The 20,001-nt window shown below is 35.0% G+C and overlaps 1 protein-coding gene across 1 annotated transcript; it reads right to left on the bottom strand.

Moving 5' to 3' along the window:
* Positions 1–480: 480 nt before the first annotated feature.
* Positions 481–2,441, bottom strand: LOC111898977 (cytochrome P450 Tp4149-like). The gene is made up of 2 exons (XM_023894859.3): positions 1,498–2,441; positions 481–1,345 (listed from the first exon to the last, which is right to left on the bottom strand). Exons 1-2 carry the CDS (start codon positions 2,407–2,409, stop codon positions 737–739), a joined length of 1,521 nt encoding a protein of 506 aa, XP_023750627.2. The 5' UTR covers positions 2,410–2,441; the 3' UTR covers positions 481–736.
* Positions 2,442–20,001: the final 17,560 nt, after the last annotated feature.

Here is a 20,001-nt window from a genome sequence, read left to right as displayed (position 1 = left end):
TTCGATGGTTTTTATATCGTTGGAATCCTAACAACGAGATCTTCAACTCTCGTTTAGATTGTTTTAGCTAAAAATCTATGAGTGTAAAATTCGATATCGATGTGCACACTGCTGCGCCGAATTTTAGAAAAATCATAACTTCCTCTTATGAAGTCAGATTTAGACGATACATATACGCATGAATTCACTTTTACAACATCTATGAATTCCGTTTAGACTTCCTAAGCTAAAAAGCAATCTAACCCAGATTCACTTTTTACGCTATTTGTAGCCATGACGGTTTTCTTTCGAGACTTTGACGCTTCCGAACTTCTTCGTTCTATGTCGGATTAAGGCGTTTTAAATATGTATGGGATCCTAATTACGAATACTATAACTAGTTGAGATTATTTTCCCTAAGTGATCTTTTATTTTTGATGTATATTTTAAATCTTATTTACTTTATTATATAATATATCTTAATATCATATAAAACACATAAGCACAAAATATATGGATAATCATGTCTTATTTGTTCACAAAATGACTACATGACTTGACCACAAAGGTTATATGGATAATCTTAAGGGCTTTTATGACAATTGCCCCTAAAATTAATATTATAGTTACATTTAGATGATATTATTGCGATCCCACCCAAATAAAAATCGATCTAGTTATATTATCATCTAATTTAAATTGGACACCGGTGGTGAGTTCAAATCCTAGATTTGCCCCTGATTACATTTGGCAACTACTAGAAGTGAGGATTGGGCACAACGAGTAAAGGGAACTTTCTATGGAGTGTAAGGCCTGTGTACTCACTCATGTCGAGTTCCTCCCCTCTCACATCATCTGGCAATGCCAAATCATATTTGTACACAAGATTTGCCAAAACAAGCTCGTTAATAACTATTGCAAACTGAATACCAGGACACCCTCTTCTTCCAGCACCAAATGGAAGGAACTCAAAGTGCACCCCTTTAAAGTCAATACAACTATTCAGAAACCTCTCTGGCTTAAACTGCTCAGCATCCTCCCAGAGTGAAGGATCTCTTCCTATTGCCCAAGCATTAATAATCACTTGAGTACCTGCTGGAATGTCATACCCCATTAAATTCACATATTCTGTTGATTTTCTAGAAATGAGTAGCGGAAGTGGAGTATGCAACCGGAGAGTCTCCTTGAGGACAGCATGTAAGTAATTCATTTTTTCCAAATCTTCCTCGGTGATCATAGATTTTCCTTGTGCTATTTCACTGACCTCTTTCTGCAACTTTTTCATTACTTTCGGATGTCTTATTAGCTCGCTGATTGCCCACTCTATGGCTGCGAATGTAGTATCAGTTCCAGCAGCAAATACGTCCTACAAGATATACCAAAAAACAAAAATTATTTAACCATGAATATTAATGATCCTAAAACATATTAGTATAATGTATGTGTGGAGCATTAATTAATGTTAGATAGTTTTAATCTTTCCATGACTAAATAAAGAGAGAGGCTGAACAAACTTACAATGATAGTTGCTTTAATGATATCTCTGTCAAGGATAAAGTTGGTAGTATTTTCTCTTTGAGCATCGAGTAAGATATCAACGTAATCCTGGTTTTCATAGTTTTCACCACCTATATCGCCTTCCACTGCTCTTTTCTTATTTATATGTTCTTCAAGAACACTCTCGAGAAACTCATCAAATTCTTCAGCGACTTTTTTGGTTCTTGCCTCTAGACCACTCAGTCGATCCACCCACGACAACCATCCAATATAATTTCCAACGGAAAAGGCACCAAGCAGATACGCAAACCTTGACAACAAGTCATTGAACTTCATCCCATGATATGTCCTCCCCAGAGCCACCCTACAAACTATATTGTTTGTAAGCGAATTTAGCAAATCGCCTAAATCAACTAAAGAACCGCAATTTTCTCCAATTTTGTCAATCAAAAGACGAGTCTCCTCTTCTCTCACTCGTTTAAATGACTGAACTCTTCTACTGCTTAGAAGCGCAAGCACTGCAATGCTCCTCACCTGCCTCCAATACTCTCCATATTGAGAAAATGCTATGTTCTTAGATCCATAAGTAAGCGTGTCAGGAATACTTAATTTGGGTCTGTTGGCGAAGATTACATCATGGGTTTTTAAGATTTCCCGGGCTGCTTCAGCTGTTGAGGCTACAAGCACGGGTACACTGCCAAGTTGAATGAGCACAAGCGGACCATGTGCTTGGGTTAAGGCCTGAAGAGAACGATGGGGGTTCGAGCCTAGCTGATGAAGGTTTCCAATGATTGGAAGCTTTCTTGGGGATGGTGGTTGGTTTTTGTGAGTCTTCGAAGCAGATGAAAACATTTTATAAGGAATGAATAGCAGTAGCACAATTAGCGTTAAAATAAGAGGGAAAAGAGGGAGATCAAATGACAAAAACATCATTTCTTAATAAATCGTACAAGCTAAGCAATTAACTCTAGCTTAAGAGGTTGTGTATGGACAGGATTGGGTGTATGCCTATATATAGACTTAATTTAAGAATATTAGCTGTTGTTAATTACACCCCGTTAGTGTGAGAGCAAGTTGTGTGAGGATTTTTATTAGTTTATCTTATTTGTGTGCCCCAAGATCAGATTTGATTTTCATTTTGCATCTTTGTATATATTTATATAGTATATATATTATATTATATATAAAGATTGTTGTCGTTTTTCACGTGGCAAATTACTATATTAGGCCATGCTAAAATATCCAATTTACATAAATGGCGAATGGGTTTTCCTTTAATTTTCAAACACTATCCAAATTACAAACTGCTCCTTAGACTCTTCTGCATTATTCACAAACTACTCATCTTTCATTTATTTTAAATTTTTGTTGTCTTAGAAAAATTACAAGTTTAACCCCTACAACAATTTTCCTTCTTATATTATCAAATATTTATAGAAATAGTCTCTACTGCCTATATTATATATACATAAATGATATATAATTGAGAAATATTCAGAAAAATCTTAATATTTTAAGAAAATTTAAGAAAGAGACTCAAAAAAAATTGAAGTGACATCCGACTCTTCAAAAAAAAAAATCTTTATCTTCTTTACCCATCATACAATCCATCTTCCTCTTCCTTTGAAACTATATAGAAATGAATCTCGACATCAACGTTTTATACACATATTCAAGTCTGCTTAACAACGAAGATTCGTTCATCCAAATAATCATTTACTTAATTTCAATCCATCCACAAATCATAGAATGTCCAATTTCGAATCCTCTTAATCTCCATTCAAATTATCGAAACACCATTTACTAGTCTCAAAATTTCGTTTTGCTGTCAAACAATTTTGAAATCATATATCAATCATTAATCAAAACACACCATCATTTGCATCGTTAAATAGCCAATTTCGATCCAAGTAACACCACAAAAAGATCTTCAACAACTCCAAAAATATTGTAACAATTGCGAAAATTGTCACCGGTCGTTAACCGCTAAAAGTGACAAACATCAAGTAATAGAATTAATACGTAGACAAAACTACAAAAATGATCCCTGTTATGTATTTTTTCCAAGGTTTACTCCAAACATCATATTTTTTTTGGCTCTGTGGTCATTTTGAGCTAGTTTTGTTGCGTTTTTAGTCCTTTGGAAAACTTAAAAGACTAAATTGCTCTTCTGATACTTTTTTAGGTTTTTTAATTAAATTTAATGTTTTATTAAATTCAAAGATAGGGCCCTACACACACATATACACACAGTCATACACACATTCTTTCTCTCTCTCTATCTCTTCACCAAAAAAAACCCATCTTGAATATTAGGTTAGCATTTAACATGTTGTTTGTCTCCTTCTTTGCTTCAAGTTAAACAATTCAAGATGTTTAAGAGGTTAGGGAAGATTGGAGGAGGTAAAACCGATTCAGATCACTGTGTGTTTTGTTGGTTTTGATTGATTAGTTTGAAAGCAATCAAGTATTAGAAGAATCGAAAGCTTAGAATATGTTTAATTCGATATCGAAAAAAGGGTGTTAAATTATTATCATTAAAGTCACTGAAGGATCGCGAATCATGAATAAGGAATAAGGAACATTCTTTTTGTTTATCACACTAAAATGTGTCACTGTTGCTATTAGTGTGGGTTTTGATTTGATCATTTGTTCTTTGTTTTTTTTGGATTTGCGAACAAAAACCTAGTTCCATCCATCAACAACCCATTCGCAAATGCCTTATTCTCTCTAACATTGAGCCAAAACAGATCAAAGTTTGGTTTCAGAATCGAAGGTACGAAACCTACAAACCTTTATCTCTTCTTCCTCTTCAACTTCAAAGATTTTCATGTCCTGATTTTTGGTTATGGTGTTCGTGTTCTTGGTTATGGTGTTCGTGTTCGTGCTCGTTTTCATTTATTTTGTTTTGTACTACATATGAATAGAGAAATAGAGGATAGAAGCTTCACGCCTTCAATGCACGAATCGTAAACTATCAGCGATGAATAAACTCCTCATGGAAGAAAACAATCGATTACAGAAAAAAGTGTCGCATCTGGTGTATGAAAATGAATTTTTTCGCCAACATACTCCTCATAATGTAAACATTTTTCATCGAAAACAATTCGCATTAGCATTTTTAAGTTCTATAAAATTGATTCATCAAGCTTTGTCATACTACAAGCGACTCGTCATTCAAAAGGTACGAGTTGTGAGTCGGTGATGACGAGTCATTTGACTCAGAATTCACCACAGAATGCTAGTCCTGCTAGGTTAGTCACGATTCATTCATTTTTTTTCTTCGTTTTCTTTACAATCGAACAACATGTTATGCATTTATTTTTGTTAATTTTGTAAAGTGATTATTGAATTGATGAACTGAAGATAAAATTTTTGAGATGGGTTTTTTCTGGTGCATATATATATATATATATATATATATATATATATATATATATATATATATATAACATACACGTTCAGTTATCGTGTATTGTAAATTATAAAAGTGAATAATATTACGAAATACTATGTGAATTTGAATGTTGAGTTCTAACAGATGGTTTTTACTAAATATGAAGTAAAACTATTCTTAGAATCATTCATAAAGTATTGGAAGTCTTATGAGATTCCAATCAAATGTTAAATGATGAAATTTAAGGAAAATATAAAATTTGAAATAAGTAAAATTTTATTATTGAAAGTTGTAGATAATCTCGTTATAAACATTTAGGCGAAAACCTCATCAAAATCCAAGTTATAACGAAGAAGTTATGACCAATCGAAGATCGGCGACAAAACCTGCACGGTGCTGAATGACGTAAAAAGTAAGTTTTTAATAAACTACTTTTTAGCCTTAGTAATCTAAAGGAAAGTCGTAGTATTCGTTAAACCAAGAAGTTCGATAAAAAGAATGCCAAAATCTGACTTCGTATGAGGAAATTATGATTTTTCTAAGTTTCAACTTACCAGTAGACAACAAAAACTCGAAGTTTAGATCGAGTGATTTTTAGCCGACACAACCTAAACGAGAATTGAAGATCTCGTCAATAGTAGTACAACAGTAAAAAGTCTGACGAAAACGGATATCAGATGAAGAAGTTATGAATTTTTAACGGATTTTCCGGTCCCGGTCTGTTAAAAATAATAATATTAATAATAATGTCAAAATTAGCCTACGAAGTCTAAACGAAAGTTGTAGAGCATAATTTTGCCTACGCGTGCATATAAAGAACGTCAAAAACAGAGCCTGTATGCAAAAGTTATGGATTTTAGAAGATTTTCGTTCAATTTCCAAGGAATTTCGCTTAGATAAGACCGACCACGTCATCAGGTCCTAGCTGGCGCCCCGTGTCCGACGTCGTGACTCATCCGGAAGAAGCAGCCGACGCGTGTACAGGGACTCCTCACTTCCGAAGTCGTGACGTGTCCGAGGTGCGATGTGTGTCGCCGTCCGAGCCGAGCCAGCAGGCGTCCGACCCTCGCATCCGAGCCTCGTTGGCCTTCGCTGCTTCTGTCGCAGGCCAAAGATCCGAGCCACATGCCTATATATAGTGGCTGCGAGATCTCCCGGGTAAACCTTGGAAATTGCCACTTTTTACCCCCAAAAATCAATATTTCTTGCAAATCAACTTCCGATTCGACAAAGGTAGAATGCCTGGTCGAAGGTCCAGTACAGTAGGTAAGCCCCAGGATTATTTCCAACGCCCGAAACACGCCCCGAAGTTCCCGAGAAGTCCGAAAAATTTATCTTTTCGGTTTTGAAGCTCTACCTTCGTAGAGCCCAGTTTTCAATATATCTCCCGTTTTTATAGAAGAAAGTTATTTAGAGTAACGAAATGCTGCACAAATTACTATTTTAACCCCCGGTTATTTCACGGTGAGTTTAATATATAGGAACAATTGTATGTTATGTGTTATGTGTGCTATGTGCTTTTCAGTGTTATTATTCCGGGTTATTTTCCCGTGTTATTTTTATTTGCTATTTTTAATAGCAAAGAAATACCTTTGACCATGTGATCAGTGAAAAGACTTAGATTCACACGATACTGGTATGTAGCCTCTGGCCATGTAGAACATGTCTCCGTAAGGGAATGAATTCTATTCTATGGTATTGGCAGAAGGTTAGACAGAGCTATAAGCCTAAAATCTACCAAAATGTTAATCCGAAGTTGTATGTCTTCTGTGCCATTTGGGCCAAAGCTTTATTGATGTATATCAAGTATGAAAATTGTTATGTTTTATTGATTGTATATCTTTGAATCAAATCAATGATTGATATGGAAAGTTTGTCACATTATTCACATATGCCTTTGTTGTTCCTTGTTCCTCTTTGCTTATGTCATATTGAAGTATATATATGTGACATAACGTTATATTGTATCTATTATTGAACTCACTAAGCATCATCGCTTACCCTCTCAATGTTTAACAAATTGCAAGAGATAAGCATCCAGTATAGTTATATACTGATAGAAGATTTTTGAATAGTTTGAAACTATTGTATTGATAAAAGATTATGAATAGTTTGAAACTATTGTATTTTGTACTCCCATATGTATAAAACTATAGAATCCTGAGAAGTTATGTAATATATAACACTTTGAAATAGTCGGTTTGTATCCAATAGTTTGTAATCACTTTATCAATATAAAATATTGTTTTTATGAATATGCATGTAGCATGTTTTGGAGTAACTATATTCTCAAGTATGAAAGTTTAGGTCTTTCAGAAATACGAAAGTGAGGGTCTTTCAATATATATATATATATATATATATATATATATATATATATATATATATATATATATATATATATATATATATATATATATATATATATATATATATATATATATATATATGTAACTCCCGGAATCTAGAAGATTAATTTTGGAAATAAATCCCCTTTCCTAGGGACCAACACGACGAGTTGATGGTGGGAAACTCGACGTGTTGGAGGCTTTTGGGACGAGCGTTTTTATGAACCAACACGACGAGTTGGTGAAGGGAAATCGGCGAGTTGGAGACTGATTGAGAAACCTTAACTTTTAGGTTGTTGCACCCTATTTATAGGCCTTAAGTTCTTTGGTTGGCCTCCTTACCAGCCTCCTCTGTCCAGAAACCCTAAAATCAAGCCTTATCTTCCATTATTGAGTGTGAGAGCATTGGGAGAGCCTTGAGAGTTCATTTTTGGTGCATGTTGAAGGAGCTAAGGAATTAGGAGTTGCTTGGCTCGAAGAAGAAGTCTTGGATCCATAATCTTTGTCTCATTTGCCATGTTTTTGAGGTATCAAGTTCTCACCTAGCTTATTAGTTACTTAGATCTCTTCTTGGGTTAGATTTTATGCTTTTAGACATGGTTGGGTGGATGTTGGGGATTAGGACGTCACAAATAATTAATCTTTCATATCTAAGGTCTTCATGATCTCTTTTGGCATAAAGGTGCCAACTTTATGGATTTAAGGGCTTCGTCCATTCATTAAGTCTTTCATTTAGCCTTTTTTGAGCTTTTGAGCTCCCTTAGTCATACTTAATGTAACGCCCCGATTCTCAGGTATTGTTCAATTATAGTTTCTTGGTTTTGGCCCTAGTCGACGAGTCGGTTATCCTACTCATCGAGTAGCAGCGAGAGCGGATCGCGACTTAAGTGACTGACTCGGCGAGTCCACTAGTGGGACTCGGCGAGTAGGATCTGGCAAGTGAAACCCTAATTTCTGGGGTTTGTGTCCCTATTTAAAGGAGCCTTAGCCTCCCTTGGGTCTCTTTGCAGTCTTAGAGAGCCCCTAATTCGAGTGTGTGTGCTTGTTGAGTGTGTGAAGCTTGAATAGAAGATTTTGAAGGAGAAGGCTTGAAGGAAGAGAAGGTTGGAGCAAGTTAGATGGGGAAATCTGCACTATTTTTAGTTGTCATCTTCCAGAGGTATCCTAAATTACCAACTCTTTTGTGAGTTTTCCTTTTTATTGAAGTTCTAGGGTTTTCTATGGACCTTAAAGGTTGATAAGTTGAACAATGAGTTGGATCTGAAGTTGTAACTTCATATCTAAACCCTCTCTAAGCTCTAGAAACATAAAGTCTCAAGAATTGATCATGTATGAGGTCCCTCTTGGGCATGAAGCCCCATTAAGAGCTTAGAATTGGCATTTAGAGCCTTAAATGCAATGTATGTACGTAAAGTTTGTGACTTTGCGTAATAAGTATACCATAGAAGCCTAGATCTATGAATTGGAGCCACTGCATGGCTTAGAATAAGTCAGTATGGGAAAAAGACCAAACGGACTCAGCGAGTCTGATGAAGGAAGTCGTGAAACTCGACGAGTTGGATAAACAACTCAGCGAGTCAGATGAAGATCGTCATGAAACTCGGCGAGTTGATGAACAACCCAACGAGTCAGATGAGCTTTCCTAAGGATATGCCCACGTATGCACCCGTCGAGCTTCACTTAGGAAACCCGACGAGTGGCTTTAGAGTTCAGTCAAAAAACGAGGGAAACTCGACGAGTCACTCGACGACTCGGCGAGTTCACCGGAAGCCAAGGAAACTCGGCGAGTCAGGTCAACATGGATTATTGACCTTGACTGTTGACTTTAACCATTGACCTAAGTTGATCCGTTGACTTTTGAGGACAGTTCAAGGAGGATCAGAATCTTATGTATGCAATTCGTAAAAAAAAATATAGGTGGTGGGATTCGTGACAGTAGCCCGAAGGTTGGAACTAATTTCTGTGAGACGAAGTTTCGAGGTGAGTTATCCTCACTATACTAAGGGGTCTAAGGCACTAAGGCCGACCCAATAGATTTGATATCCTAGTAGTATTTGATATGTTGAGTTGAGTTAGTAATGTATGTTGGTTGATATGCTAGTCGGGTAGATCTATAGGACTGCCTGTGATACTGATTGATTACCTATAAGTGCGTTTATCTGTTACATGTCGACATGTTGTGTGGGGTGGGTTGAGGTTGTACTGCTCCGTGCGGTAACCAACAAACCCGAGAGTATTCCAGATATGAGCTGAGGGCCCGGTAGGCATTCCAGACTCATACTGAGGACTCGGGAGCATTCCAGATACAAGATGAGGGCCCAGTAGGCATTCCAGACTCGTACTGAGGGCTCGATGGCATTCCAGATACGAGCTGAGGGCCCGGTAGGCATTCTAGACTCGTATTGAGGGCCCAGGGGTAGTCCAGCTTGTAAAGTTGTGGACCCAGTACATGTTGTTCTGTTTTGATTAATATGATATGCTATTGTTGATATTGCTATGTGGACTGTATGTGTATCGGTACTTTGGGGTGACTCACTAAGCTTTCGGGCTTACAGTTTCAGTTTATGGTTTCAGGTACCTCAGGGGATCGCGGCAAGGCCAAGGCGTGATCGTACAACTCCTCCTACTATGTTATGTTTCTGGGAAAAGATTCTGATAATCAATGTTTTGAAAACTAAATTTGTAATGTTTTGATGAACATGATATGTTTTTAAGAGTTTAAAATTGCTTGAAATTTTGGATGTTACACTTAAGCGTAAAGTTGGAAAGTTTGTGTGGCCATCTAGCCTTATGGGGATCAGGTCTGTATTTTAGGGTTTTGTCTTTGATGATTAAGTGCTTAATGGTTAAGCCCTCACTCTTTTAAGTCTAGGGTTTGAGTTTGGACCCATTTAGGTGATTTATATGAGTAAAGTTGGAAACTTTACCCTTCCAGATCTCATTTTGGTCGAGATCTGAGCTTTGGAGTTCTTGGATTCGGTGAAGGTAGCTTAATGTATTAAGTTGTTAGTTCTCGGGCGAACTCGACGATTTTGTGGGTCAACTCGGCGAGTTATTTTGGTTTTCCCCGTTTCTGATTTGATGGAGAAACACGACGAGTTAGTTGGTCAACTCGGCGTTTTGGGTCGTTGAGGATTATGGATCTTCAATTTTTGACTTCGGTCATTGTCCAATGTTGTCCCAATAAGTGTTGAGGCAATCTAACTAGTAGTTGTGGAATCATGGGCTTATGATAAGGACTATATGGGGTTGGGCCTAATTTGGAAATTTTAGCCATTAGTGGACCTTTGTGGATCTTTTGGTTTTGGGCATTTTAGTTATTGGATTTGGGCCTCAGTTTTGGTTCTTGTTGGGCCTTGGAATGGAATCCAATCGCTAATTGGGTATTATTTTGATCTGGTAGTTCGGAGGTATCCTCAGGGCAGCAGCTAGGGAATTCTTTCAGTGAGATTTTGTATTCGAGGTGAGTATCCTCACTGTTCTATGGTTCGAAGGCACTAATGCCGATACATTTGGTTTATGTATTATAGGAAGACCCAGAGGAAACCCTTGTCCATTTGTATGAAAGACCAGGAGGCGGTTCTTGGCAAACTGTATGAGAGTCTGAACTCTGGTAGTTAACTAGTTAAGTAATGTAGATTGTATGCTAGTTGTCTGTGTCATGCTTTTAAGGAAGACCCGGAGGTGGATCCTGGCACTTGTCTGTAAGACCCAGAGCTTTGGCCCCCGACCTGGCAAGGAAGACCACGAGGCGGCTCGTGGCATAATGGCAAGACTATGGATGACACATATCAGCTTTATTGATTGTGGTATATGTATGCTAAGTATGGCTTATTGATAAGAATGTTATTTATGGTTCGATTGGTATGTGTGGTATGTGGTATTTGGGGAACTCACTAAGCTTTGTGCTTACAGTTTGTGGTTTATGGTTTCAGGTACTTCCGTTTCGAAAGGAAAGGGCCTGACTTGATCGCAGCGCATACACCCGTGTTTTCCGCAATGTGTGATCTTTGGGAATGAACTCTGATAATTGTCTTAATTTGAAATACTTTTTAATGTTTGGATAAAGTTACAATGGTGTTTTAATTATAATAAAAATGAAATTTTTACCCTCGATTTTCGGGATGTTACAATATATATATATATATATATATATATATATATATATATATATATATATATATATATATATATATATATATATATATATATATATATATATATATAGGAGTAGGATCAAATGAGAACACCTAAAAGGTTGAGAACGCGAGAACAGATCTAGATCATCTAAATATTCAAATCTAAGGCTATTATCAGGCGGGCCATTTACGTAAATTCTGAAATTTATTGGTATTAAAGTGTATCTTTGAAATGGTGGAAAGGGTATTACAGTAATTATAGCTCTAGAAAATAACCTCTCAATCACTCACATATTTCCTTTAATTTCCCATCACTCTATTCATCTCTCTTTGAAATCTAGGGCACGCCACCATCTTTATCTCAGAACACAATCTGTCACAACCATCATCGTCCCTCCTCCCTTATCTAAATTTCATTACTAGCATATTTTTGCCTCCCTCTCTTCTTATCTTCTCGTTGCTGCCCTATGTCCTCGTGCCATCTTCATCGTGAAAAAAATAGGCAGAATAAGGGTTAATGGGGGAGACTGCTTCGACACATAGAAGAAACAATCAAGGAGTTTGTTCAGATTAGCACATTCATCGATGACTGATCTGCATTGTTATTGACAAAGCACGATGGAATGAGGGCTACCGACGACGACCAGGATGATTTTTTGGTGAGTGGACAGAACCTTGTTCTTTATTTACACATCAACCCTTTATTTATTGGTTCTACTTCATATCATATCGACACTTATAATCGATGGAAAAAATAGCCACACAAAGTTGAAATCTGATTTGAAGGAAAAGCTAATGCACGGAAGCTGTTTGATAAAATGTGTGTAAGAGATCTGGTGTCTAACTCAATGATATGAGTATTTTCATATTGGTTTTTCTGAGTTCCATTTGTTCTAAAAAGGGAAAATTGAGGACTGAGCTTGAGAGGGTTCGACGAGAGATCGAGAAAGGTAATAAAAATCTTTTAGGTTGTTTTTCTCAATTCCCGATCCACTCTTTGCTTTCTAATTGATTTTCCTATGTCCACAGTTCTGTGTAGGAAAAGAAATCGATCCGTGCATCACCAGGTAACAATTTTTTTCAACCTTTTTATTCATTCTCGCATCTTTACTTGGTGTTGTTATCAACCTTGTGAAAATCTTGGTTGCAAGTGGAGAACCTAATCATGAATATGAATTTTTTATTGTTTGTTGTATTTTGTTATGAAAATTTAAAGTTATTTTATTGATATTGTTATTCTTTTCCATTCATCTGCCAAATTTTCTCTTGTTTTTTGTATAATTTTTATGGATTCCGTGCTAATGTATTGAAAAGTTTAGGAAACATTATAAGAGTAGGCATATAATATATTTTATTCACCATTGATTGTATATCTTTCATTACTGCTTGTAACATGATTCATTTCTGAATAGAGATTTTTTTTGCGATTTTGTAATATAAATGTGCTTTTTCAAATTCAGGAAAATGGTGTGGCTAGTTCATCAAAGGTGTTTTGAATAGTAGATGACTTTTAGGAAACATTCAAGATTATTTAGAAGACTCTCAAGTGAACGTCAAAACAGATAAATCAGATTTTATAAATAGGTTGTTTGAGTTTAATCATCAATGAATAGAACTATATTATAATTGCATGTGTTTAATGATTCATGTTTTGAACAGGTTTAATGTAAGAGCTTGATATTTTGATTAAAGCTAACTATAACTAAGGAAATCGACAACATGATCAAGGGCGACCCTCTTTGAATTCAGTCATGATTAGTGGTGTATTTATCAATGAATATAACGGCTGGAAATGTAGAAATTTAGATGTGTTTTGTATTTTGTTAAAATATATTCATATATGGTTAAAAATGTATGGCTAAAGTTGTATTCGTGTATGATTATGATTAGAGGTTCATTCTTTTATAATAAAATGATTTTGTTTAGAGTTGTATTCATTTATGATTATGATTAGTGGTTTATTTTTATTTTTTTCCGAATTAAATGATGAATTCTTAAACATTCTCTGTTTTCAATTCATTAAAAAAAACGAATCTAGTCATGGCATCTTTACTTATGAATATGACACAACTTGATAAATATTCGGATAAAATGATTAATGCGTCAGTATTTTTGATGTGATTGGTAAAAAAATAACTTAAAGCAAAAAAAAAATAACGTTTTATTTTTTAAAATTATGGTAAAAACATTTTTTTAAATCATTTTATTGATTTTGTTAATTAAAAATAGATTATATAAATTCCTAATATTTAGGTAAAAAAATCTATTAATCATATTAAATCCCATGATTTTAGAAATTAATTAATTACTCATAAATTATCCATAATTAATTATATTGTAAAATTCCTTTTATGCCCTTATATGTATCACAACTGTTCTCACGTTCTCAACCCTTTAGGTTTTCTCATTTGATCATTTCCACATATATATATATATATATATATATATATATATATATATATATATATATATATATATATAAAGAGAGAGAGAGAGAGAGAGAGTAAGAATGAGGTGGGCCCCATATTTGAATTAAATAAAACATTAAATTAAATACAAAAAAACCTACAAAAGTATTAGAAGGACAATTTAGTCTTTTTAATTTTTCGAGGGACCAAAAACACAACGAAACTAGCTTAAATGGCCACAGAGCCAAAAAAGTCGAGGTTTAAACTAAACCTCGGGAAAAAAAAAACATACCACATGGACCATTTTTGCAGTTTTGTCTAATACTATCAATCTATGATAAAAACACAAAATTCCTATTAAATTAACTAAGAAAAATCTGTCAAATTGATAGAAATCTATAAAAACAAGTACGCACAAGGAAATAATAACATATTCCGAAAGTAAGCGTCTTTTTGATCCTAAAAATATAAATTTCGTAAAAATTCAACCCCGTATTAATTAGATATAATTTTTATAAGATACAGAAATCAACCATGCACAAGGAATGTGTGACGTTAAAAGCTACGAAGAGAATGGTTGGTTTTTAGCTAAAGTCACCAAGAGGAGAATCGTAGTACTCCTCGAGATGAGAGCTTTTAGAAAAAATGCAAAATTCGGAGTCCGTACGAGAGAGATATAATTTTTGCAAAATCATATAAACATATAAAATAAGAGCTAAAAATAAAGTCAGAACTAGTCAATACAACCTAAAAGAAAGTTATAGTATTCATTAATAGCTATGCGTGGATATAAAGAACGTTGAAAACAAAGCTTGTATGAAGAAGTTATGCAATTTTACTAAAATCAACATTTTCGACGCACTCTCAACTCGCACGCCTTCTAGAAGGGTGGGGGGGGGGGGGGTTAGCAGACCAGCAGAAAGCAGCCAAATGCCACGCAACAGATGTAGCGACATCGCATGTGCGTGACGCGCCTCCTAAAAAGCATGGCGCGCTTCCTACTTTTTCGCACTATAAAGAGCTACTCAACCCTCCTCACTTCCTCTTACATTCATAATGAGCTTCCTACGACTGATTTCTCTTTTCTCCCTACATTTTCTTTTACTATTATAATTATTATTTAAAAGTCTTTCACTCAATGCCAGTTAATCTCGAGCCCCTACACCACCAGTCGCGATCCTAGGGTCTACTAAAGCACGCTACAAGGGTGAGTTCATAGCCCCACTTTTACAAGTTTTACTGGGGAGGGGATACATGTTATAATACTACATTATCGATTTTACAAAATATTATTATTTGTAATATATAAGTATTTTATAAAATGCATGAAACGATAGGACGATATTATGTCTGGTCCTAGGCTTAATCTCAAGCCCTTACACCACCAATTGCGGTCCTAGGGTGTGATAGTTACCCTGCCAAAATCTTAGGAATAATATTACACCTAGTCGTTATACTACTCAAACGGATGATATTGGATACTCTACCCAAACTCTATAATAATATTATACCTATTTGTTATGGTTATTGAATCACTAGGGTAACATAGTACCTAGTCGTTACTCTAGCCATTTCTCTAGGGTAACATAGTACCTAGCGCTGGTCAAATCTACCGAATAGTATTGTACATAATGATCATACTAGGCCATTTCTCTAGGGTAACATAGTACCTAGTGTTGGCCAAAGGAATATCATTATATCTAACTGTTACTCTACCAAATATTCAACCGACAATTGTATATTATGACATCACTATGTTCACTTCAAACGGATAATAAGTAATATATTAGGTTGTCACTACACACGGATAATAGTAGTATATTGTCTTTTTGCTACGTTCGATTCAAACGGATAATAGGTATTATACTAGGTCGTCACTACGCACAGATAATAGTAGTATATTATGTCGTCGCTACGCTCGATCTAAAAGGATAATAATAGAAAATTATTTCGTTACTCGACTCTAATAATGGCTATATTGACACTCTGCTAGTTTGGCTTTGCTAAGAATATCTATTTAAAATAATTATAGATTAGTTATATTGATAAAATGAAACATCAAAAGTCTATTTACTTCATAAGTACATAGTGATATAGGTAAAGGTTGGATTATATCCAACTAACCTAAATTGAGTTCACTCTCGCCAGTTGCTCTTAAAAGCACTCATTTCATTAAGTATACTCCTAAGATATGCATACACTAATAGTATAGAGGATGAATGAGAAATACGAAAACCCTAGTAGCCATGATAAGTAAGAACACTATTTTTCAAATCAAAGCATCAAAATACTTTTACAACTTAGCAAAGTTATGTATAAAGAGTATTTTCAAAGTATAAAAACATACATATGTCACAGTGAAAATGCAAAATGGACTCATCTTGGATTTTGGAGGTATATGATATTCAAATATCTCTCATTTGCACCAAACACTAATATATATATATATATATATATATATATATATATATATATATATATATATATATATATATATATATATATATATATATATATCCACACACCGTCGAAATATGTTTCAAATTTAGAAATTATATACTCCCTCCGTCCCAATATTATAGTCCATCTTTCCTTTTTGGTTTGTCCCAAAATAATAGTCCACTTTTAAAAATAAATAGCATTTTTACCAAAATACCCATTCATTATTACAGAACTAACTAAGCATTTATTGGAACATTAAATGCAAAGTGAGGACAAAATTGTCATTTTATTGTATAAAGTTAGTGGTAATTAATGTTTCCTTAATCTGTGTCTTTTTTGTCTGTGGACAATAATATTGGGACGGAGGGAGTAATATTTATCTTTCATTTGTACCAAACACTTCAAGTACAAATTATTTCTTGACACCAATCATCGAAATGTTGAAGATCATTAGGTTAATAACAAAATGGCTCCATTTTATGCTCATGTGTCAGCCAAATTCATAATTTTGTTTACTTTTTTTTAATAATATCAAAATATTTCTTTTCAGACTCTGAATGCTGTTTTTTTTTATATATTTAGATACAAGAGAACGTTACATATGTCCAGAATTTGTATTCCATAAAAGTTCTTCGAAAAATTTTAGACTTGTTCTTCCTATTTTGGACTTACTTAAATTCATTTTGGAAACATACCGAGTTTATGTTAGTGTAGATCTAGGTGTTTTGATGTGTATTCAGTCATGTTCCATAAAAAAATCAAAATTGATCATAAGAAGTTTTCTATATGGGTTTGTCTTTGTTTTATTGATACATGGCAAATATTATCAAAGTGCAAAGGGATAAGAAAATCACTACTTACTAGGAAGGGATCTAAAGAATTTGTCGTATCAGTTGGTGATGTTTACACTTTCCCATCTCCCTAGACCTTAGTGTACCCGTTAGAACGTGGCTATGGTTTATGTCTAAATTGTGTACCAATGGTTAGGCTATCAGGAGTGGTAGGGGAAAAGACACGTAGGAGCTGACTATCAGGAGTGGTAGGGGAAAAGACGCGTGGGAGTTGACGTGTCACCCCCCTTCACGCGTGAACACCACCCCACCTTCTGGTGGGTGTCTTGTTCTGTGGAGCTGGAGACGGGTGAAGACGATAGATTTGATTGGGTGGTAATTTTTGACCGTTGCTTTATTGACCGTTTGTAAAAAAAAAATTAATTAATTAATTACTAACAGTTCTCTATATATATCAGCATATTTTTACCTTTCAAACACACACCAAACTTTGAACACAAACACATATACTCTCACTCAAAAAATACACTTTCCTCCATGGATCCAAACCAAAATAACCCACCTACCCCGAACACCCCAAACACTCCAAATGATCTGTTAGCGAACATTGGCTATATGCAATTGTTATCATCCCCCGTTCAACAACCTCTATTTACCAATCTTTCATACCACCCACACTACTACCAACAACAACCACAACCACAATTTGTTCAAACCCAATTTCAACCCTTTCAACAACAACCTACTCCGCGATCTCAGTCCCAAACTTTCCAACATCCACAACCAAGTTCACAACCATCTCAAGTTCCATTATCGCAATCTCAACCCGTAAACCTTGACGATGAAGATGACGACGAACGAGTTCAAGAAACACAACCAAGTCGTAGAAGGAAAAAAAATCAAAAGATTCAACAAAGAAGAAAAACACCCAATGGACCGAGGAGGAGGAGGCAACTTTAGCTAAAGCTTGGATTGCCATATCACAAGACAGGGATGTCGCCAACACGCAATCGGGACAAAGCTTTTGGAATCGTATTTTAGACCACTTCCACGCGTTATTGGGAAGGCAAACGAGCCGGACATATGATTCAGTCAATGCTAAATGGCGCGATCTTAGAGCGGCGTGTACCAAATTTAACGGCTTATTTGACAATCTAAAAAATATGCATCGAAGTGGTAGCAACGATTTCAACATTTTGTCAACGGCGTTGCACCAATACAAAATTACCAACAATGGTAAACCTTTTAGTAACCAAAAAGCGTGGGAAGTTTGTCGCAATGGCCCAAAATAGGTCCTTTATCCGGAAACGGCACATTCGGGATCTACCACCGGTTCCAACAAAAGGACAAGAAAGTCTGAGTCGGACATAAGTGCTAACCTCGACCTCAATGATGAGTTCGACGCCACCGAGGGGGAGGGTCCATCGAACGTCCATCTTCGTTGACCACCGGGTAGGGACAAAGCGAGAAAGGGGGCTTCGTCTAGCGGGAAATCAACCAACGAGGACGTATTAGCGGAGAAAATCGAAAAAACTCTACAGTTTTTAGAAAAAAAATTTGATTCAACGGAGGAACAATGTCGGCGACAATTGGCACTCACCAATCTTCAAATCGTAAACACAGTGCCGCAACCAAATCTCGACCCGGAAAATTTAAGGGTCTTTATGAAAATTCAACAAGAAGTTCTCGACCAATATCGCAACTAGATTTGATGTTTTTTAATAATTTAGGTTTAATTTTCTAAGTATGGATTATGTGTTTTTTAGTATTTTAGTTTTAATTTTCTATGTTTTAAATTATGTAATGTGGTTTTAATTAATATAAAATATGTTATTTATAAAATGTTATTTATAAAATATGTTATTTATTTAATATTTTATTTATTTAACAAAATGATAAAAAAATAAAAAAAAAAATAATATAAAAGTGAATGTTGTTAGTGGTGATCATTTCCATAGTGGAGTGGGTTAGTGATGAAGGTGACGTAGCGTAGAGGTGACGCCACTTTTCCGGTGAGTTTGTAATGACCACTCCATATAGCCTTATATAGTCATTTTTAGGTGGTTATAGACTACCAACTCCATCCACTAATGCTAAAGGTTATTCTTCTTTAGAGTTTAGGATTTAAGGTGTAGGATGTCCTATATTTTGCTTTATTTGAATAAAAGTTATTAGTTTTCCTTAATAGTTTTTTTTGTATTTCGTCTTCATGGTAAATGAAGAGTATGATGCTTGAAGTACGATACACTTTTAAACTATAACACAGTTATGTTAATTTGTGGAATATTTGATAACATTTAATCTAAGAATTATTTAAATCAAATGTAAGATACTTTGTACTTTGTCATCGACTAACGTTTAACCTATTAGATGTTCATGAATTTGACACAATATAGTAACAAAGATGGAAACATGGCAATGTCAACGAACTAAAATATTAAAAAAAAAAAAGAATTTTTTTTATATATCGATGTAAATATCTACTTACATATAACAAAAATTATGAAATTTGATATATAAAGTTTTTTTCGATAAAAATAAGCCGTAAAAATGTGGTTTGCTATAATCATGTATATGCACGTTTCACTAACAAATATACACCTTATATTTTGGAAATGGCTTTGCAGGATAATGATTTTTTTTTGTACACATTTAGTAGTTTTTTTGTACATGTTTTACCATTAAAATTCATTGGGCTATTCAAAACCTACCATTTTGATAGGGTATTGAATGTTTTTTGTACACGATTCATCATTAAACTATTTTTATATACGATTTACCAATAAACTATGTCTTGGTCATCTTCTCATGCCAACACCATTCACTCCCACCTCCACCATCCACCTCCAACAACAAACACTACCTTCTATCACTTTCATTCGCCACAAGAACCATCCACCTCCACCAAAAAAAACCCACCTTACATGCTTGAACTATGGTGGTTACTTGTGTCACACGATTCAAGAAGAAAATGGGAAGAGAGAAGGATGTAAGAATAGA

Source organism: Lactuca sativa, chromosome 1 (assembly GCF_002870075.4).
Source record: "Lactuca sativa cultivar Salinas chromosome 1, Lsat_Salinas_v11, whole genome shotgun sequence".
Taxonomy (NCBI): Eukaryota; Viridiplantae; Streptophyta; class Magnoliopsida; order Asterales; family Asteraceae; genus Lactuca; species Lactuca sativa.
This window is presented reverse-complemented; position numbering and strand designations above follow the sequence as displayed.